The sequence below is a fragment of the Aulonocara stuartgranti genome (genome assembly GCF_965226115.1).
Source record: "Aulonocara stuartgranti genome assembly, chromosome: 8".
NCBI lineage: Eukaryota > Metazoa > Chordata > Actinopteri > Cichliformes > Cichlidae > Aulonocara > Aulonocara stuartgranti.
In genome coordinates, this window is record NC_138959.1 from 3015869 (window position 1) to 3039382 (window position 23514).

Consider the following 23514-nt stretch of genomic DNA (forward strand, 5'->3'; position numbering starts at 1 on the left):
ACTGTTTGTAGGAGTCACTTATTGTGTATATATGCAAATATGCACTACACATGAACGCTTTTCATACATTAGAGGTGATTCTTTTTAAAAAATGCAAATTTTTGACTTTGTGTGCAAACTCCTTAACAGGACATCCCATCATCCATCTCTGCATCCCCATTTCCATCAGCTTGGTTGCTCTTCTGTTTGCCTTTCATGCTCTCTGTCCTCCACGACTGTGCTTCTGTAGTCTTTTTGTCTGCATGTTTGTGTTTCTTTTTCAGTTTCTTTTTCTAGCAGCCTAACCATGACTCAGCAGCCCTTTAACAACTCAGCAGAACTTCCCTCCGCCTCCAGTGAAATGACAGACTAGGCTGAGCAAAATGGATTGATGCCGTCTCTGCATATCAGCAGCGCTCAGAGCGGCTGTGGTCTGTGCAGAGCGGAGGGGGAGCCCTTCTGACGGCGGTTATTGCTTTTGTGGATTCTTTAGCATATTCCATTACTGGTGTTAAGCCTCACGGCTTCACTGAATTACCTGATGAAAACAGAAGAAAAATGTAGTTTGTGGATGATTCTGCAGTCACTCGGTATGAAGTGTGCAATTTATATCAAAGTTCTCCCAGTTAATCCATAGATGACAGTGTCTCAGTGGGATTTTCTTTTCTGCAATAGTAGTAGACAAATATGAACGTTTTCTGGAGATACTGAATTATTAAAAATACATGAGCAGGCGATGAGAGATAATTATCCAATTTTTCTCATTAGACCAATTCAATGATACGTTATAAAGTAAACAGCCTCCTTTTGCCAGTTTTGCCGGTTTTGCTCCAGAAGAAGCCGGAGGAAACACTGAGCACCATTGTTGCTGCATAATGTGGAAAAACTCCCAAGCCTGCCAGCTTATTAATTAACAGATAACAAGGGTTGTGCGTTTGGTTTTGTGTGTGTGACTGAACTAAATTTCCTCAGCTGGCACATGTCTGTAGCTGTGACCGGAGCCACGAGCACAGAATCCCAGATAAGCAAAACTGTGTGTGTGAGTTTGTGTGCGTGTTTGCTGGGGATAATCACTCATCCAGGCCTTTACCACAAACTTCATAATTAATGAGGAATGAAGGCAGATTTGTAAAATCGTCCAACTTGTAATTGTTCCTTTAATTGGGTTTTGTTGAGGAGAAAATGTGTTGGCGCCGTGGAGCTGAAGTAACAGGGCCGAACTACAGACTGCTTCAACTCTCAAAGTGAAATCTGGCAGAAAGGCTCCGCCACCTCCAACTGTACTCTCTGAAACAATGTAATTAATCACAGCGCATTAAGATGAACAGCAGCTAATGGCATTAGCACATGAGCAGAGGATGGAGAGTTGCATGTGACAGGGTGAAATGAGGAGGGGAGTGAAGTCGGGCTGAGAAATTGACCTTGATGGTCAAAGAGAAAAATTTAATGTGGGATGGAAAAAGCACTGGACTGTTGATGAATTAGCTCACACATTAGCAGCTCTGATCTTATCCAGGCTAAATGGATCACTGCCGTTCCTCTTAAATAAAAGATGGTGCGAAAGTTGATCATATTAGACATTATTGAACAGCTTTAAGTTACAATAAGTGTCCTGTTTGTGGAAGATCTGATGTTTTAATGAAATCGTGAATGAATCTTTGAGGCTGACGTTTGCAGTTTGAGTCTGTGATAGTTTTTCTTGTCCTGTAATTGTAAATGGTGAAATCCACTTTGTCAGATGGCGTTTGTGCCTAATCATTAAGCACAAGGCATTTTATAGCAGTGGCACCTGGTCAATACTGGTTGCCTGTCCTAAGTTGGTCTGCAGAGTCCACTTGAGGAGGCTGAAAGGGTGGAGGTGGGCTAAGTCACAGGTAAGTCAACCATAAAAACCACTTGGTTAGATTAAGGCATTGAAAGTTACTTATTTGGTGAAATTTAGTGGTTTGATTTAAAAGGCACCCTGCACCTTACCCCAAGTGGCAGCAACCTTCGACCAGTACCATAAGTTGCTGTAGGACCGTGTGGACAGCCTGGCTTCAGTGTGGCGAAGGAACTAGTTCCTAACTGAAACTTCTGTCTGTGTATATTCCCAGTTATCCATTTCATGGTAACCTGTAGATCCTGAAAAGATGTTTTACCTCTTCAGAGCTTAAGAAGCCTCTTAGATGAGAGGCGGAACAGCTTAAAAACCTGAAGAAGTCCAGCTGTGGTTTTTTTCAAGCTCTGAGGACTTCTACATGGGTTTGCTGTTCTGTTTCTGGCACTATCACCAAACAATGACTCGTAAAAAAAGCAAAATGTAAGCCTTGAAATATAAGCATACAGCAAAAAAGGTTGACTTAAGGATTTCTGGTGACACCAGCGGTAAAATAGTGTTGTGGATTTCTTCTCCTTACTGGCCACTTTGAGCATTTTACACCAAAAAACATGTTCATTCATTCATACAAGGCGTTTATCCTTCACATACAGCATTATATATGGAGTATATGGATGTTCACACACTGATGGATGCATCAGAAGTGATCGTGGGTTCAATATGCTGAGTGAAGCTTCGATGTCTCAGTGAGAAGCTGAAGCTGCGATCAGTGGGAGACCGCCTCTACTATTTGAGCGTGAGTCGCTGAACTAATCCAGCCTTTACCCGTGAATAGCGTTACAAAAAAAATGTAATAAGGACTAATGCATGTTTCATAATAAAGCCTCAATCTGCTTTTCAACCCATTTTCAGCACCAGTTATTAACAGCAGAGGTTTATGAATGTGTCAAACTGCAAAAGAAGTTCTAACACAGAGATGCTCACCACGGTGTTTTTAAACTAAACACTCTGGCAGCTTTGTGTGTCACTTAAGAAGCAGCTGTGGAGACATGGGAACAGTTTAATAGTAGACTTGAGCTGCCGACACACAAACACATACTCATAAATAGACTTATTGTACAAGCAAACACCCTCACATGCCAGAGCAGGCCATAATCAAACTGACTAAAAAGCAAGAAAGCATTACATGATTATTATCCACTCCTGCAGCCTTAAAATAAACTGACACACATCTCCACACGGGGACAGAGATGGACCGTGTGGTGTCATACATGCTAAACAACACATGAGAAACTGTCACAGGAAGAGGAAATGATGCACCGCTGTGCTTCATTCACTTGTTCTTAATTTACGCGATGCTGTCAGAGTTTGAACAACTGCTCTGCTGCATGACTCCCTGTGAGGAGAGACGAGATACTCCATGACTGCAGAGTGGAGTGTCATCCCACTCATCCTCTCCGCTTTCACTACGCTCTGTGTCTGCGAACGCCCCCGCTTTGATGTGGGAGCTCAGGCAGCCCTGGGAGAACACGCCGACTCTGCACACATTTCTAAAAATAGATTAAGTGAAACGCAGCGACTGGAGCTGCTTCAAAGCAGGAGGAGAGAGGAGCTCGGCGCGCGAGCCGCAGCCCAAACATGGTTCGCCGGTGATGTCAGTATCGATGAAAATGACATTATCCTTCTTCCGTATACTAAATATGGGCATGGTTGTGAGCAAAAAAATAGGAGGCTCCTGCAGTTCCGGTTCCCCTTTGTCCATATAAGGTCTCTGCCATTCAAATGCAGCGTTAGGCAGGGATTGTACTCACTCAGGTCTGTGCTCAGACACAAAACCTGCTGGAAGCATGAGGAAAAACAGCTTTTCTTATCGTTTCCTGCAGTACAGCTAATTTAAAATCAGCAGACTGTACATCCAAACCCGCATTCATTAAAATCTACTTTAAAATCTCGTCATTACTCAGGCTTTTCACGTATGTCTTACCGCAGGTAGAACATGGAGCAGGATTGTTCAACAAAACAGGATTAATATCATGAGCCTTATAAAAGATGACCTCATTAAAACTGTTCTGCTCATACAAAGTCTGCTTGGGGTGGCAGCAAATGGAGATGAGATCCAAAAAGACATCCTATTCAGATGTTCAAACTACCTCAGCTGTCGCCTCCTGATGTGAAAGAGCAGGAGCTTCAAGCCTCCTCTGGATGTCTGTCTTTAAGGCTGAGGACAGCCAGTGGCAAAGATGCAGCTTCATATGTGAGGGTTCAACTGTAAATCGACTGGTAGATCAAAATCAAATCAAAATCAAATCAAAATTTATTTATATAGCACATATTAAAAGAAGCTTTGCCTTCTGGCTCAGCTCTGTCTTCGCTTGGATTCTCTGGTACATTTACATCACCGCTGATGCCGCACCGGTTCAGCTCACGCTCCATCTTTTCATCACTCCCGTGTAAGACCTTGAGATAACTGAACTTCACCGGTTAAGAAGTCTTCCCTCAGCTCAGACAGAGCCACAAACTGTTCTCCAGCATAGATTCTGATCCCGGGTTTCTCACAGTCTTCTCATGGTAATGTTCTGATGAGGCCAACAGAGCAGCATCATCCCCCATTCTGTCTTTTTTACAATTAGATTAGGACATTATTTTCTAAAGCACTGATTTATAGCGCTTTCACTATACATCAGCTCTTAGGTAGATTTTTATATTTCTGTGTCTGTTATTCATGAAATATATTAATTATTGTTTAATTCCATAGTAAGCACAAAGACCTCATGATTCCTGACTATCTTCCACCAGAACTCCAGCTCACTTGGGATGTGTGTGAGCAAATTATCATGGTGTATCCGCATATTTTATGCTCTCATTTTGTTCCTATTCATCAAATTAAAATCTATCCCGTGTCTTCTCATTGCCGTGGGCTGAGCACTCTGTAGCATAACATCCATCTCATTAAATCAATTTAAGGTTAATTTAGATGGCCAAATTTAAGGTCCAGGAAACAATTACCCTTTGGATGATTAATTCATTGCAACACATATTAGAGAACTGTGTCGACCTTTAAGGCATATTTCTCCACTTCAGCCAACATACTGTTAAAGGATAGCACGCTTTCACAAATGGGAACAGGGCTAGATGCAATCAGTGACTCAATTAGGCAACGGTGGGGGAGAATGTAATTCTGACGGGTCAGAAAGACAAAAAAATTCCTTCCTGTGGTTCAATATTCATCAGCAAATTTCACTGTATAATTTTCCCCTCATTTGTCTCTCAAATAATTAGCTGGTGTTGCAGAGGGAAGTGGTTTGAATCGCCTCTCATGCTGCACAGCTGGATGGCGGCAGCAGAAATATGAGCACTCGCTCTTTGAAGCAGAGGTAGAGAAAACAAGATGAAAGCAATAATAAAGGCTCGTAAAGAGGGACATGAAAACATCATTTGTGACATTCTAAGGCCATCGCTTAGGGAAATTCTTCCATAATATGCACAACTGGTGTCCCTCCAAATGTGTCTTGCTTGAAATCTCATGCTGCTCAGCTTTAGGGAAAAAAAAGCTGTTGACCCCAGTGTAACCCTCATTTTTCTGATCCAGCAAAGGCAGAATTTCCCCTGAGCTTCAGCTCCAATCTGAATTCAGCCAACATTCATTCTGCATAGAGGGGAGAAAATGCAGCAGGAGCAAATGACCGTGTATAACTTTAAAAATCATTGATTGCAGCATTTTGAACCATCGCTTGACGTGCAAAGTCAAAACGAAAGGATATTACTGGAGTTTACACTCAACTGGAATGATGAGGGACACAGCACAGGATGATAAATCGGTTAGTGTTTGCTTTCATGCCGAAGCGAGGACAGTTTTCCTTTTTCTGTGGAGAGTTATAATTTTTCTTTCTCCTGAAGGTCTTAGTACATAATGAAGTAAGTACATCCCATCTCATCCCAGGGTGTCTGCTACTGCCCTTTAGATGTCCTTTAGATACTACTGATGTTGCAGAGATGCATTAAGGTATACTTTGGCACTTTAATGAACCGGATGCAGCAATTTAGTCTTTCAGTCCTCTTTTAAAACTCTAAAGAGTGCAAAGAGCCGGGTGGTAGGGGACGTGGTCGAGTAATGCTCTACACTGCACATAAACGATGGACATAGTCACTGAAATTTCCACATTTTGAAGAATTAACTTTAGCATTTTAGCTGCTGCTGGAACCTGGGGACGGGTCATAGGGGCAGCAACGTAAGCAGAGAAGTGCAGACTTCCTTCTCTCCAGTCACCTCGTCCAGCTTATTCAGAGGAGCTGAAGGTGCATACTCTCCAGCATGTCCTGGGTCTACACCGAGGCCACCTCCCAGATGGGCATGTCTAGCACACCTCGCCCAGGAGGAATGTTTGTCAGGGGCCTGAACCGTGTCAACTGACTCCTTTTGATGTGGAGGAGTAGCAACTTTACTCTGATTACTCAGAGTGACTGAACTCCTCACCCTGTCGCTAAGTTAGCTGGAAGCTGTCCTTTGGAGAAAGCTCATTTCCACCGCTTGTATTTGTGATCCCATTCTTTCATTCACTACCCAAAACCCGTGACTGCAGATCAAGGCGGGCGAGGCTTAAATGCTTACCTGCCAGCACAGCTGTGCCACCAACTTTTAAGCCTTACCAAAATCCAAACTTATGTGTGATTAAAAAAAATAATATTTGATATATATTCCAAAATATATACTATATAAATATTTTGGAGCTACCCTCTTGTCGTCATTGCCAGTCGTTAGAAATGCACAGGTTTGTCAGCCAGGAGACTGCTGTTTGTGTCCTGTCTGGTAGCTTCATGATTTACACTTTGTTTGGCTTTGTTTTCACTTCCTCAATCAATCGGACTAAATTAGGACAGAACCAAAGCACGCAGTGTTCCAAAAGGGCTTAAGATACAGTTTTTGTCAGCTTTTTTTCCCTAACTGGTGATGTAACCGAAAACCCAAGTGGCTAATCTGCGACTGGGTACCAAACTATCCTTCCTCTGCCCGGACATCACCAGAGCAGAGCTGCCCTGCTAATTTAACTTCCCTTTACTGCTCCTGCCTTTGTCCTCATGTCACCCCAGGTGGAGAGGGAGGATGCAGAGAAACAAAAAGAGGAAGAAACAAGAGACATGGTGAAGAGAGAGATGCAGAAGAAAGAGCAAGGAAGGCGAGACAGGAAGCGATGTGCTCCCGGCTCGTTAGCAGCTTCCACCCAGTCTCTTGGCAAATCAAAACCAAACTGCCGAGTGAGCACAAAGGCCGGAGCGCCGGCACTTTGATCACCTCCACCTGCCCTTCATTAATACAACCCACTGCAATTCATCAGCACTTTAAAACAAGCTGTCTTGTCAACAGTGAGCTGGACGTCTTTTTGGGTGTCAGTCAACTGACAAAAAAGAGATCAGCGAGGGATTGTGTAGTGATTAATTTAGCAAATGTCTCTAATGGGATGGTAATGTGGCTTTAATAATGTGTTGGACTATAAAATGTCCTTGAGCTGTCGCATTGTCCTTGATGTGGGTAGTCGGCCAAATGGTGACTTAATGATGCTGATAATAGAGACTCTGATCTGAGACACTTTTCATACATGCGAGTCGTTTCGCACAGGAAGCTGTTGTTAGGCTCTTGATGCCTGTCTCCTCCCAGGCTTGTGGGATTTTCTCTTTCTGCGTGTTTATCCATTTCAAAAACCGAACATAGTGGCACTTGTCAGCTCATTATTAACTTATTGTCACCAAGCTGTAGCGTGAAGCTGTCAATGAATTCTCCTCTGTCATGCCTTTTTAAAGCAATGCCCCATTTAGTGGAAGAAGAGATGTTTATAGGCTTGAAATCCACATTATACCCTGATTCCCACTGTCGCCTGTGCCTCAGTGTGCTAACTCTATACAAACACACAGAGCAAATATATCTTCTTTTTCTTTATTTGTACATTTCTCACTGTGAGAAACGATTAGAGGTCAGAAGTAATGATTTAAGATGACACAAATTGTGTTTACCTGCCTGGGTCTCTGTTGATTTGTCGAAATCCCATCCACCACTCTGTGCCTGCGTCTTTGTAGCAGCTTGCATCTTCTGCCACAGATGATCACTCTTCATTTAGCACCCCATCAGCCACCACGTAATGATTATGTATAGCCAGTCATTCCTATCGATCTCCTGTAGCTCGATCGCGCTTTTAAAAGATTCATTTTTCTTTCCGATAAACTGCAGAAGCGAAGACGTCAAACAGCCCAGATCTAAGATGACATGTTTACACTCACTTCAGCGGGATTTGTGCCCTTATTGTAATTTATAAGATGAAACGCAGTGACAGCTTTTAACATGTCAGCTTGGGTTCTTACTGCCGGTGGAGTGCAGGATTATAGCTGGACTACAGATGCACCAAAAGTTATGCTGATTAACTGCGAGTACAACAAAAAAACTTGTTATTACTTTGTTGTCAAGTGGATACTTAAAATCTGAATGCTAAATCAAGCATTGTTACTACTTCTGGGGAAATTTGCACATGTTCTCGGGGGTGTTTATATGCACCCTGATGCAGCCGGTGTTTAGCAAAATTAAAGACCCAGAAGAGCACAACAATAACGGTGTCAATCATGCGGCATTGTGGAGGACAAATCTCCCCGCAGCACCTTGTACTCCCTTCACTGCAGCTTTCTGGGGATTAGAGCTGCTTGTTTGCTTTCAGCCTTCTATAATACAGTCCCTGCAGAGATGCACACTACATAAAACACTTTCCTTCATATGGCCATTAACTGTGGCTCACTCCCTCCTTCTCACTCTTTAAAGCCCAGGAGCTGCATGGAAAAGTAGCTGGGGTAATAAACCCAGATGTTAGCGCTGCCCTTTGGTTGCCCAAATGAGTAATGGGCTTGTTCCCACCCTGCAGTCTGAACTGCTCTTACTGCACATATCCACTGACAGAGTGTGGTTTGGCAGTTGAGTCACTGGAGTGTTGAGCGAACTGTGATTGCTGCTTTTTTTCTTTTAAAATCAACTTTACTCCACTTTTGGTTTCTCAGCATTTATGAGTCATTATTTCTCAGCCCATCTATCTTGAGCTGTTGTGTTTTTCTCATGTGTGCTGTAAACCTTTGAATCTCACTTAATTGCTTTTGAGCATTAGGTTTTCATTTGTTAGCTAGATGTGTCCTTTTTGTGTTAATTTTTCCAAGAACAGCATGAAGGAACAATGTCATCCTAGGTGGAAGACAATGCGACTAACTGTGAGAGTGTGGCCTGCTTGAGTCTTGGTTTGTGAGAACATTTTGCAGACAAAAGCAGCGATTGTGTATTTAATCTTTAATTGATCTGGACCTGCGTGTGCTGAGTGTTTTACTCCCTTTTAAGCCTCAGATGTTGTGATCGGCTCTGATTAACAGTAAGCAGCTTACTTCTGCCGGGTAGAAGTCCGATATTTCACAATGCAAGGTGGAGAGATTTGGGATTAGATGGGTGCAATTAAACAAGAACATCCAGGAATTTGGGGATTTTCCAGGTGATAAAAGCCTGTGGGTCAAAGCCACAGAGGAGCACTGTGAGACCTGTTGGCTCTTTAACAGTTTTTTTCTTTATTACAAGTTGGTTTTAATTTTTTGACCCTTGTTCCCATTGGCTGTAATAGTATTGAACTTTGGCAAATGGATCAGGAGATGCCTTTCAAATTTTACTTATTTATAGAAGATCGGTGCAGCCATACTGAGATCTGCTGTTGGCTTTGCACTGTATAGTGTATTGCTGTTTATTATTGTGGTGCTTGACAAATAAAACACCAGAACACCACCGTAACTGAAGGTCTACCTCTCAGTAGAGCATATTTAAATTTAAATTCAAATTCAAATTTTATTTGTCACGTACACAGTCATACACAGTACGATATGTAGTGAAATGCTTGGACAACTGCTCGTGACCTAAAGAAAACAAAAAGGAAAAGGCTATGAATAAGATAGGAAATAAATATGAAAAATTAAAAAGGGTAAATTTAACTAGGAAGGAATAAAATATAAATTAAGGTTAAAAATGAAATAACTGTACAACACAAATTAGAATGAAGGGTAAGGTATTTATCAGATAATTTGATAAAAGTGCCAATAAAGGCAATAACAGCACAAATGTAGTTAAGCTGTGTGGTTCAGTTTTTGGTAGCAGGCTGCAAACTTGCTTATTTCTGCTGTAAAGTTGAATATTTAAACGTAACCGTCTCACTTTTAGAGCCTGCCTCAAGTGGTCATTAGAGGTATTGCAGTTTTTGGCACATATGCGTTGCTTCATTGTTCAGCTGCTTGTCTCTTACTAAATTGCAGACATTGTGGTGATAGTTATGCTCCCATGCCAGCTTGTTATCAGTCAGAACTGCCCTTGAAGGCATAAAAGCTCAAACGAGGATTTATTTATTTTTATATGCTTCAGCAGCTGGTGGCAGGGTCACCATCTGCTGCTCTAAAGTTTAAAGTGAAGTGAATGTCTCTAAAGTTAAAGTGAGATGCTCTCAGTATGTTGATGTGGAGACTGAACTCTGGCCTGCAAGGGGATGAGAATCAGAGAGAGAAGTCTTCCTCCTCAGGGACAATGAAGAACAACGTAAATTAGCCTGCAGGTACATATTTAAAAACCCAGAAATATGACCAAGGCCAGTTCTTTAAATGTTATTACCAGCTGAGAGGCAGTTTTGTTGGCAGTGAGGGAGGAAGTATGGAAACTAATGTCTGAGGGCTACCTGTGTGATTTAACACACTCGTTTCTCTCTATTTGGACATTTTCTGCTAATATATGGTGAGAAATTCTGAATATTTTCTCAGAGGGAAATATAAAGGAAAATGGCCAGAAATGAGAATAATAGAAATAAATTAACAAGGAAGTTGAATCCTCCCCAAGAATCTGATATTTTGTTATATTCTAGAAATGAATGCCCCTTTAATCTTCAGTATTCTGCTACCCCCCTCTGGCTGAAATCAACATTGGTGCAGTTGTGTGTGATAGAGGTGCTTGAGTTCAGCCCGGTCGCCGTCGCTTGTCGATGGCCAGCGGCTGTTTATTAATGGATGGGATGGGAATGTGCGTTGGGTGTCCTCCAAGAATCAAAGGAGAGTTTTGAAAGTACACATCAGTGCATTTATCTGCCTCGCTGGCCCCAACGCCCTATTCGCCGGCAGTCAGACACTTCCACAGCGTTATAGCCTTTCGGTGCATTTTCATAAGGAAGCAAGAGGCTTTAAAGTAAGCTGGTGCGTTGGATGAGAAGGGCTGTGGGCTCAACTCCCCTGTGTGGCTTTCTGTTCTGCATGCATGAGTCAGGTTTGCCTCGTGTGTGACATTGGAGTTTTGTGTGAGGTTAAAGGGCAGCCAGGATGACATCTTGCAGAAGTTAAAATCTTGTACTGAGAAACTGGTGACAGCAAATTTACAAAAGAGGGATGTGCTGCACGGCTCTGATAGCTATTAGCAAGAAAACAGAAACCATTTACTTTGTGTGTTTTGTAGGACTAATAAGATTACCTTATTATACTGACAGTGACAGGCAGAAGCTGTTGCAAATGAAGCAAATAGGGGAAAGTAGGGAAGAATGACGGCAAGAAAAAAGGCTGGTATTGACCTCAGCTGCTATACATCTATCTGAAATACTCAAGTTATTTAGCAGAAGCTTGGATGCAGACTTAAATCCAGTCCCCTTAAGTAAATATAAACTTCTTTTCCTTCCACCTCTGCCCCCACCTCCTCCTGCTCCGACCTTTCCTAAATCCCCTCTATCTCATCTGCATGAACACAGCACTTCCATTAAGCCCATTAATCCTGTCCAGGCAGCCCACTCTCTGTGTCCCCTCTGACTGTCCACTGTCCGGTGTTCACAGGTCTACCAACACACTCGCATACACCCTTCGCTCAGACTCACTTCAAGTCAGCGCTGCAGCGGCGTACATTATCTAATGTCAGCATGCATTATGCAGGAGGCAGATGAGTGACATTAATATATATTAGTGGGTTCATTTGGAATAAATCGGGTGCTTTATGGTGCCGCTGCAGCTGTAAGATGTACTTTAATTTAGGCTTTTTCATAAAATACCAAGAGCGGTTTACTTAGTGTCTTATATTATTAATATTATATTCTTATATTGTCTAAGAAAAGGGAAAAACTTCTGTATTTCCAAATATTATGGTAGATGTGCAATAAGAAACTGCAGTACATGTACAGGATGTTCTATGAGATGTGTTTGTTTTTATAGATGATTAACTATTATTTTCTTAAGGCATGTGAGAATATTAGGTTTCCTTTCATTTATAGGTTATATATAATGTTACTAGTACATTACTTTTTAGTATTAAAGTATATTACCTTGTTTGTAGAGCTTCACTGATGCTGGGTTTTTGAGGCAGATACTGAAATTTGAGAATTTACAAAGCATACAAGTAGGGATGCACTGATCTGGGCTGATGTTTTAAAAAGTGCTTGGATTCAGATAAAAATATGTTTAAAAAGAAATTTGTAATTTCACAATTTTTTAAAATGTAGCCAATCCAAAATTATTGATGAATATCAAAAAAACAAAATTGCCAGTATATCAGTTTTCCCCTATTTACGTGTGTTGATTTCCATACGCTGGACAGTATTTCGTTGACAAACAAGAAGCCGACACGAACATTTAAATAATACATTTCACGACCAAATTAATACCCCAGTTTTTAGTCAGTCCTAACATCTGCATGAAAAATCCAGTGTCCGTCTGAGCTCTGGTGATGCGGAGAGCACGTAGATGGTTTGTAAGGGCAGGGTCAGACTAACTGCCTGTCTGAGTGTTTTTCTGTGTGAAATCTTGTTGTGTGTCTCATTTTTCCTGGGGTAGTTTGATCTGTCACTGTCTCTTCAGGTCTCTATCCCTCTGTTCTTTGCTCAAACTAGATCTTTTTGTTCCTTTTTTTGTTTTTTGTTTTTTTACAATGCATTGCGTATTCAGAAGAGGCAGCATGTAGGTATCTTAAAACAATGCGCACCTCCCTGGCTGCATGAATCATCCTTTACTTTCTACTTAGTTTTTTGTGTTTTGTTTCGTTCTCTATTTTTAGCTTTGATTTCTTTCTGGGGTCTGCTTCTTGGTGTTTCCCCCTGTTATGTTGTAGTAATACATATGTCTTATTGCAAGGATGAAATACTAAAGATTTTTTCTTTTACCATGCTGTTCCTGTGTGTTTCTTAGCAGTAGTGTTGTAAGCTCTTGGTAAAAGGGAAATCCACATACTTTCAGTAGGTTTCTTGGTTAACACTCTTATTTTTCATTCATTAGCGCATATTTCTCGAGTGCACTTTTAATTTTTGTCACTGTTTTGAGTTTCGTCTGCTTCGTCGATATCACGAGCTGTCTCATTTTGTCCTCTTCCCTCGACACCGTACACCTGTCTCTCATCTGTTTTGCGCAGCTGCATGGTCTCTCTTTTTGCACGATGTGTGTTGCTCTCACACAGAGTTTGAATGATTTAATATCGCTATCTTTTTTCCCCCTCTCCCTCCCCTCCCTTCTCTCTTTTTGTTTATTGTCTTTCTTTGTCTTCTCTCTCCAGGGGATGTGCTCTTTCAGATGGCTGAAGTGCACAGACAGATCCAGATCCAGCTTGAGGAGATGGTGAGCATGTGGTGGTGGTGTTGCTAAAATCAGCAGTTCTTAAGCCTCGAGCCAGACGGATTGTGGGATGGTTGCTTTGGAGTCACACGATATATTTTAACATTTAATACCCAGCAGGACACACTCCCTACTGTACACGAGTAGCTTCTACTGTAAATCCAGTTTCTAATGGCAGCAACTCTCTTTATTTGCTATGGTTTGTTTACTGATACTCTGATATGTAAATTACAGTCATTACAGACTGAAAACATTCTCATTTCACTTCTCCAAAAGGTCTTTATTTGAATCCAGCAAAGAGTAAATTGGCCAATTGTGGCAACATTAGAAGGAAACGCTCAGTCAACAAAAAGAAACAGCGAGGAGCATCCTGTCTTTAATGTTTATGCAAATTGTGTTAAAGGGTATTTTGCAACTGGAATCCTTGATCTTTTGGATAATAGGTGTCAAAGATTCAAGGTAATAATGATATTTTTTTGTGCAGTGGTACAAGATGCAGATTAGAAACTGAGCAAATATTAAATTTTTATGCAAATATTTCATTCGGTGCTGACTCTCAGCAAGTTAAATAGAACTTGGGTTATATGAACATATCCAAAGGAGAGAAGGAAGGTCACAGTATATTATGTGCAGAATCCAGTCTATACTGTCCTGTGTTCTCTCAGCTTATACGTGCACACAGGCAGCAAACTCGGTGCACACTGCCAGACACCCTCCTTTATTTGCATTGTAACTGGAAAAGTCTCACACTTCACGGCATTCCTCTGCACCAACACTAACTCATGAGTGACGTTCCTGTTTTAAAAAGAATCTGCTGTGGTTGATCATGTGACTGCTTGAGGTTTCAGTGCATTTTGTTGTTTCTTGCATTGTGTTTGAGGCTTTTCTGTGTCTTGCAGTTAAAGTCGTTCCACAACGAGCTGCTCACAGAGCTGGAGAAGAAGGTCGAGCTGGACGCGCGATATCTGAATGTGAGATTCCCTTCTTCACAAGTCACTAAACTGTGCCGCTCTGATGGGCCTTTCAGCCTCTTCTAGCTTATTGTTTTGGTTTGGCTACACTGTTGCTGTTTAGTTCAAACGCATCACTTTGAAAAATACTTGCTGTGTGCTGTTGGAATAAAAGCTGCAGACTGGTTTAGAAACCACCTGGAGAAACTGGTGGAGACCAAAGCAGCGCTAAAAGAAGACTAACTGATGGACACTAGCTAGCCTTTACTTGATTCAGTCAATTTCATTCATCTCTAAAATGTTGTAGACGTTCATAGACAATGATACCGTTTAGTTACGTCTACCTTGTGCTTTCCTGAAGCATTTCATGGACATTCGTTGGGTACTTCTTCATGTTTCATTTTAAGGAAAAAAAGATCCCGGCTTAATTGCATGAATTTTATGAAAACCACTTGTGATAAGAATTACTGCTTGAGGAGATTCTGATGGCATAATATTCAGATTCATTATGTAACAGGACACCTGCCCCACCACGAGCTTGAATAAAACATCCTGTTGGACCTCTCATGGGAGTGAATTTATGTGGAATACAGTAAGAACCACATTCTCATAAAATCACTGGCTCGGAGTCAAAATGCACTCCTTAATTTTCCACCGGCTTTCATCCAAACCACTGCAGCAAGTTACATAAATCACATCCTATTCTGTCCCGTGAATAGTGAGAAATTCTGGGAAACTGAGGAGTTTTGCACAAAAAGAACAAAATTAAGTGGAGGAATTTATTTGGGGTGATCTGTGTTTGGAATCAGCCCCCAGAGCGTTATGTAATGCTAAACAAAGGGTTTCTAAGCACTCTTGGAGGGCTTTTGGATGAATGTCACTCAAATATGTTTTCAAAAGAATGCTTTAATTTGATTTGCATGTTCCTTTAAGTTGTTAGGAACATATTATATAATGCATACTATTGACATGAACACGCTACAGTTGATGTTGTGATACATACATGTGATACACAAAGAAAAGAAAAACATCCGATCAGGAAACAAAATATTGGGAGTGAGGAGGAGAAATAAGAGACCTCAGTTCTCCTGTCTCAGTGATGCAGAAGCTGACCACTTGTCAAATAAATGTCTGCCTCTGTCAGTGTGAAACATCATCTGCTGATGCTGACACGTGCGAGCAGCTCTGCTGTGCCCCTGCTGACTTTGTGCTGCCCCCCTTCCCCCCCAGGCTGCACTGAAGAAGTACCAGATGGAGCACAAGAGCAAAGGGGAGAGTTTGGAGAAGTGCCAGGCAGAGCTAAAGAAACTGCGCCGGAAGAGCCAGGGCAGCAAGCACCCGTCCAAATATGGGGACAAGGAGATGCAGGTCAGTGTGTGAGTGTGTGTGTCGGTCAATGTAAATGTGTGCAGCTTCTTCAGTGGATCAATAAAGAAAAAAGCAGATGTCTATGGATCACCAGTATCCGTATGGCTATCTGCAGGACCTCTTTTAAAAAAATGCATGGCAGCATGGCTACAAATGCCAGTGCCAAAAAAAATGTGATCTGGCTGGCTTCAGGCCAGCATGTGGCGCAGACAACCTGCCAGTCAGCTTCTGCTGAAAATGTCTGTTTCACATAATTCACTCCATCTTTATTTCAGCAGTGTCAAAATTCGAAACGCCAACAGAGACTTTTAGTGAACTCGTGCTGACTTTTCAGTCTACCACACACTCGGCTCCTCCTGGCTCACAGATGCTTTCCCTCCTCCTGATGGGATTTGAGCCTCAGTGCGCCTAGTAATCCGTGACTGCTGCCGGTGCTGATGGGATAGGACGTGCTGAGCTGAATGGGATGTGGCCCCCGACCGTGCATTCGTGCTTTGTGTACCCGGTCTCTGAGGGGAAGTGGAGATAGCGAATGTTACCACTCAGACAACAACACACAAATTTTAATTGAGACTGGAGTTTTAGTGTAGATCATAAAACAGTAGATGCCAACAGACATAGTAATATTTAGTCTACTCCCCAATAGAGTAGACAAAATAAAGCCATGTGGGTTTTAGACCTACCAGACTGATGATTTGGGTAACGAGCATTATCCTGTACATGCTGTTTAAATGTTGCCTCTAAAATGTGTATAAAATACCTTAAGAACCCAAATAAAAAGTCTATGGGAAAAAAGTGATGAAACTCTTATATATTATACTAATAAATCAAAGAATCTGTAGAGATGTTGCACCTAAAGAAAAGATCTGACAAAGCAACAGAAGCAAAATAGATGCTGATGCATAAAAATTGCTTATGTCCTGCTAGATTTAAATTTCTGTAAATTAAATTCAGTTTTATTTATATAGCACCAATATAATATGAGCCACGTTAACCAAAGCTAACATGGCTATGATCGCCGGTGTTGCACCAGTTTAAGAAAAAACCAAGCATTATGATAAAAGGAGCTTGACTACATCTATTTGGTAACTGTTCAATGCACTCCCACAACTTTTAATAATTTATCTGTGTCATTAGTTGCTGCACTTATCGGCGTTGCATAATATTTGTTGACAGTATCTAGGCCAGGTGAATGGGTTGAGTGAGGCATATTTCTCTCGTGTCCCGGTAACTGCTTGAGCGGAGGCGTGATTAGACGGTGCAAGTCTCTGCGCTCTCATCTGTAGGTGTTGCAGTGACACATGGTGGGCGTGCCCTCTTATACAACCTGCACAGGAGATGCTGCTGTTAGCTGCTGTGATCTGACAGGCTGATAGAGAGTGAGGATGCAAAGGGAAGGAAGATGATATCCTTTTATGTTCTTATGCTTCTTAGTTAACGTTTGCACACGTATGCAGCCTTATATAGGTTAGCCTTAATTGGCTTCAATCCGGAAATCGCTTTTGTTACAGCTGCAGCGTCATAAAGTCAGTTTCAGGCAGATTTTGCTGTCTCCACAGCTGGCTGTCTGCTTACTCAAATGTCACACACACTTGTTTATGTTTGTATATTTGGGTGTTAGCAATATGCTGAATGTATGATTGATGGACCTCTGAAGCTTATATGTGTTGTCAGCACTTACGATATCAAATTAAACTCAGTGTAAAGGGGAATATGGGGCTTCATCTGCTGACAGCCTGTCAAGCACAAAACAAGTACTCACCTGCAGCTGCACTGGGTAAAAACAGAGGTTCACACGTCTCTTTAGAGGTAATTTCTCTGTCACATCAGCTATTGCTGTTTGAACAGAGCACTGGTCCAAAGTATGTATTGTAAGTTCCCTTCCCCTGAAATGTATTACGGTCATTGTTAGCTGACTTGATACTATTTAGAGATCAGTTCTGGTCCAACTTACAAAAATTTACAGAAAGAGAGGTCATCATATATCATGAAGTCATACACAATGTGGTTTTAACTTATTGTTATACTGCAAAGAAAACAGGGATCAGAGGCTAAAAAGCTAATTGTGCAGCACATATAAAGGCTGAAGAAGTCGCCCTGTGCTGCTCTGTGGGAGCAGCAGGGGAGGTAATTATTGTGTAATTGTTAGTGTTGCCGCAGTGGATGGCTGCTGGAGCATGAAGGGGGTGGCCAAGTCGGTCGTTCCAAAAATCGATACGGGGGGCTGGGTGGGGGGGTTCAGCTGCAGCATGAGGAACACCAGCACAGGGTCTGTCATTCCCTCTGGGCCTTAATGTATTATTGGGTGTGAAAGCTCCGAGCAAGAGCAGCCACGTCTTCACCTTTTGAGTATGCTAGCATGTACTGTGGACCTCCTGACTAGCCTTAGCACAGTCAGAGGGCAACAGCATGTTTAAAAAGCCAGATTCTTGTTGTGCATCATAAGGGCTCTCGTGGGAATCAGGTCTTGGCAGGAACAAGTGACACCAGGCAAAGGTGAAACACAGATCTGCCTTTTTGTAGCATGGCATACAGCAAGGATCTGGGTGTTTTCTGGCAGCAGCAAGCTTGAAAGTTTGCTTACTTCCTTCCATGAAATGAGGCCATCACTACAGCATCCTCCACTGTCTAACTTTTAATTAAATGATGGCACAGCTCACCGGTGCCTTCTAGAGCAGCGAGGAAGAGAAAACACAGATTAAAGTAACTGCCGCTCGTTCCTCCAGCTCAAGACTGATGTTAATATTAAAGCGGGCAGTTCTCAGGGGCAGCAAAACTTCTCTTTAAGCACAGCACACAGTCTGATGTGTTTGTTATTTGGACTCTAGGTTTAGGTTATGCTCATTAGAACAGTTTTATTCATCCTCCAGTTTAACATTATCATGTTTCAATGGAAAGAATATCAACATCAGTACTTCACATTATGATTAATGCTGCAAGAGTTACAAGGTCAGTACATTTGCAGAATCCCAGGATGATAAGAAGAGAAATAAAATGTTTTTTAAAAAAGCTGAATAGAATAAAAAAGAAACCATTTTCTTCTCCTTTGATATTCATGAACTCTAAACTCAGGAAAACACTGAATATAAAACAACATAACTGAATAATCTTCAGTAATTTAGCAATAGTTGTATCGTCATCCTGTCAAATATGAGCGTTAGTGAGTTGTTTTTATTTTAGATTATTGTAAATAAATATACTCTGTGCTTTTTATGCTAGTTTTTACAAAACAAGACTGACATGGCCTTTTACTACTTTTAGAGACAGTACTAGTAATAAAAGTATATGATGAATTTGCATTATAATTAGCCGTAATCGAGTCGCACTGGCACTTGAATGAAGTCTCGTCGGTGGTCTCTCATCCATTTCCCTTTATACGCTTGTTCGACTCACTGCGGTCTCCTAAATCATCGATGTCCTACTGAGAAAAATACACCAGCATGCTTTTCCACACTTTTCTGAAGAAAGTCTCGTCTTTCTGAGATCTCTTCTGTTTGGGGCCAACTCTGAATCTTCCCACACTGATTTCAGCTCGTCCATTTTATGTGCAGCTTACAGAAACTGTGAGATGACCACGCTTAGGACACAGATCGTTCGTGTGTTTCATAAAGGGACAGAACATATCTGCAGACACTTGTTTAATGCATATTTCTGCATATTGAGCAACGATGTCACAGATATTCACATTAATCAGCAGTAACACCAATCAAAACTACAATCTCATCATGAGAGGAATGCGAGGCTGATGAGAGGTAAGTGAGAACTGTGCATAGTTAAAACCTTTTTCTTTGTTTCTGTGTGTGTTTATTTTTTTATGGGCGTCTTGTTGAAGATAAGAGGAAGTCAGCTCGTAGCCAGCTTGGCTGTGATTAATGATCTCCCTCTGCCGCTTGTGTGCTCTTGTTCTTCACGTGTAAACACACTTAGCTGGCTCCATCAGACACATTTCTGCGTTACATAACCAGGCTCAGTTGATAAGTCGCTTTAATGGAAATGTTACGAATGGAAAGAGATGCGGTTGTTTCTACATTTATGTGCCGACGCTTTTTTGTTGTGATCATTTCAGATGCAAAGAATAGAATCGCACCCTTTGCTCACATTACAATACTGATTTCTGATCAGCTGTAAAACAGACACCAAATATAGCATGAAATACAAATAGGTTATATACTGTAAATGTAATTATAGTTTAATAACTCTGAACCCTGCTTGTTAGATATCATATGCTACTTTCTGATATCCGAGTTCAAAACTATCCTGCTAATATCCAAAATTACAGCATAAACGGTATATAAACGATGGGCATAGCAACCACGATGTCACCCTTTCTGTTTTCAGCTATAAATTTACACCTGCTGACTTCGAGGGAATTATATTTGGATGATTTCTAACTTAAAAAAAAAAAAAACATTGCTTGTGGCTAGGTCCATCTTTTATGTACCGTCTATAGGATCAACTCCCTTTTGGGGATTTTATTATTGTTATTATTATTATGTTGTTGTTGTTGTTAGAAGTCTGCCACATGTATCTGATAACCAGGTTTTATTTGAAACACATATGCTGTAGGCCTTCTACTCATGAAGATGGGACCTTACTATTTGGGTTTCTTATGACTAGGATCAGCGCTGAGACATCAAAATCAATTTCATTTTCTTTTTATGGCTGGCAGGCTCCTCTGGAGGGAGTTAACACAATAGTCTGTTATTACTTTCGCCCTTTTGGCAGTTTGCGTTTACTTTCCTCTCAGTGAGACACAGAAAGCTTTAGCTGTAAGAGCTGGATGTGGAGGTAGTCTTTAACCTCTCCATGTAATGAATGAATTTACCTACAGCCGTACACTGCTTAACATCCCTCTGCGCAGCTCGGTGTCATTTTGAAGAAAACGCTGCAAACGGTACCGATAAGCTTTTTGAATGGCCGTTTCCACCACAGACAGACATGTTTCATACTCAGCAGAGTTTTTGCACCAGTGATTTAGACCATCTTTAATGTGAAAACTCGGTGATTACTTGGACACCATCTCCCTCTGTGCACAGGCCTTAAATGCTGATCGGGCTCACTGTCAGCAGAAACCAGAAGCAGTGTTTGGCCAGATTTATATTTGTGTAAAGGCGGAGCTTTTGGGTGAAGAGTGGCTGATTGGCAGTAACATGAAAAGCAAGTAGGAATCTAATTAGGGCTCCATATCTGAGGGTGATCAGGCTTAATGTAGTGAAGCTGCATGAATAATGGAGAAGGAGCTGTGGTGAAGAAATGCACTTGGATGTGCAGTATATCAATTATCCAGGGATGCTTTTATAAACATTTGCATCCTATATTCCATATACGTTCCTTTCTCATGCATATGCAATGGCAGCATAAGGATTATTTAAGATATAACAGAATTCATGATCTGAGAGATTACATTGACATACTCCTCGTTTATTCAAGGTTTTGGTCTTTTCGAGGAGGTTAAAGTTTTATTTTGATTCTTCTACTGTAGCTACACTTGATTTTTCTACTTGTCATTGTTTCGGCCTACTTAAATGTAATTATTATTACATTATGCAATATTATTATGATGATGATAAACCAAAAAGCTGCTGTTGCCAAATATTTCCCCCCTTCCTTATACAGTCTCTTTAGATAGATCAACCATGTGTAAGTACAGTATGGCTTTTTAAACTAGGTTTTAATACCAGACCCGTTATAACGCAGTACGTCTGCAATAAATCCTAAATAGAATAAAGAAAATGAGTTATGCCCCAAAACACATTCAGGGACTACAGTTTAGTCTAAGCTTGCAGCCCTTTATGTCTACATGCTGTGAGTAAAGGATCTTAGAGGAGGAAGGCTTTAGGCTTCAGATAGAGGAGACCGGTTTGGCAGCTTCTGCTAATTAAATGTCTCCTTTTACGTTTTTCGGTTTCCTTTTGAGTTCACATGGCATTCTAGGAAGATGACATAATCACGAGGAATTCAGTAAATAAACAAGTGACCTCCTCGGTAAACCGCAGATTTATTTCCTGTAACTCTTAAAGAGTAAAATTCTCAGGAAATCAGGCAGAGAGCTGACGGAGGGGGAAACCGCTCCGTCAGTCACTTCCCGGTGATTGACTGCACCCTTCTGGCCGCTCTAACCTCGCGACGGTCGGAATGCGATACCTGCAAGCGGCTCCACCTCCGCTGTTTTTATGACTCATGAATGGCCTTCATCTTCCTCTGCTGCTGCCACTTTTTTGTCACCATTTATTATTCCAGTGTGGGTGATTGGTGCATGTTCAGCCTTTGTTCGCCTACATAAACAACTTTGTTTAGTTCTAAGAGATTGCTCTTTTCTGCTAAATAACCAGATTCAGCCACATGAATGTCTTTATTGTGTAGCACTGAGTTTTACCACCTGCCTATGAGGAGTGCACAGAGCACATTATTCACCCCATCACAGAAACTGGGTGGTGAAAAAGGCTCATAATTAATGGGTATATGTTTCACTTTTGGAAAAAAGGATGATTTTAGCATGAGCAGTCATGCTTTCTGTCTTTGGTTAAACTATAGATACTTGTAGACAGTATCTTACATAGTATCCAGTTTTTAACAAAAGAGTTGCTTTATTTTTGTCAACTTTTAAGCCACAGTGGATCATCTCTCTTCATTTCATCCTGTCACACAAACCCTCGACATGTCTCCCTTCATTACATCCATGAGTCTTCTCTGAGGTCTTCCTCTTTTCCATCTTTAACACGTTTTGTCCAGTATATCCACCCTCCCTCCTCTGCAAATGCCCAGACCATCTCAGCCATCCCGCTCTAACTTTGTCTCCAAAGTAACGGATGCTCTTTTACTAATATTTTGTTTTCATTTTAACTGGAAATTGGTGATAATTAACATAAAACTTAGACGTAGAAGAACAAACAAAAAGTTGGCTGAACTTTGATTAAAATGCAAAAGAAAACCGAGCTTGTGTCTCTTCGTGTGGTAGGATTTAAACCCCCAACCAGAATTTAAATAGTTCAGATGTCCAAAATCTTTGTAATATCAACTGTCAAATATGTCACAGGAATAGATTATATGTATATTTTTCATGACTGCACTCAACCTAGTCTCCGGCACAAATGGGGCTCTGTGCTTCCAACTGTAATCACTTTGTAGTGAAGAGTGAAAGGATGAGATTAATTGCTGGTTGTCTGCAGCTGTTGCCACATCTTACCTGTCAGTCGGGGTCTATTAGACTCATTAAACACCAACACCAGCACAGACAGCCGATCGCTGTGAATGTGTCTTCTTCCTGAAGACCAGTGACCGTCTGTATGAAGACACAGGTTCAGTAAGGAGTGGAGATGACATAGATCAAATAATCATACCATACTCTTATTTATTCCTACTTTTATTACAGTCATAATCTCGACAGAGTTTTAAAGCACTCGCAGTGATAAAGTGTGTAAATGACCCCCAGTGAAGGATTATCGTAAAGCTAACGAGCATATGTAGTTAAGGTTCGGCACAGTATTACACTGTAATAAACACTGCGTGGCTATGAGAGTGTTATTGGTTAAAAAGCAGGAAAAATAAATATTTCTAGAGTTAGTCGGTTCCATAGAGAACTACAAGCCTAAACAATTAAATGCATGATGAACCACTCTCTGCAAAAGCCCTCACTTAACTCCTAAATGTAACATCAGCAGATAGAAAATCCACCACTGCTTATTTCACAATAATGTCTTCACGGCCAATTTTCTCAATAAGGACGAGTGGAAGTGAAAGCCTTCCTGTTTTAATGTTGATCTCTGTGCATTAGTGTTA

General features: G+C 41.2%; 1 protein-coding gene across 9 annotated transcripts in view; it reads left to right on the forward strand.

Moving 5' to 3' along the window:
• Positions 1 to 23514, forward strand: part of baiap2b (BAR/IMD domain containing adaptor protein 2b) — a 72334-nt gene that overhangs the window by 29187 nt on the left and 19633 nt on the right. For all 9 annotated transcript variants that reach the window (XM_082545156.1, XM_082545158.1, XM_082545155.1 and 6 more), the window contains 3 exons: positions 13359 to 13420; positions 14317 to 14388; positions 15598 to 15735. In XM_082545156.1, coding sequence (XP_082401282.1) covers positions 13359 to 13420; positions 14317 to 14388; positions 15598 to 15735 — 272 coding nt within the window. The remainder of the gene's footprint in view (positions 1 to 13358; positions 13421 to 14316; positions 14389 to 15597; positions 15736 to 23514) is intronic.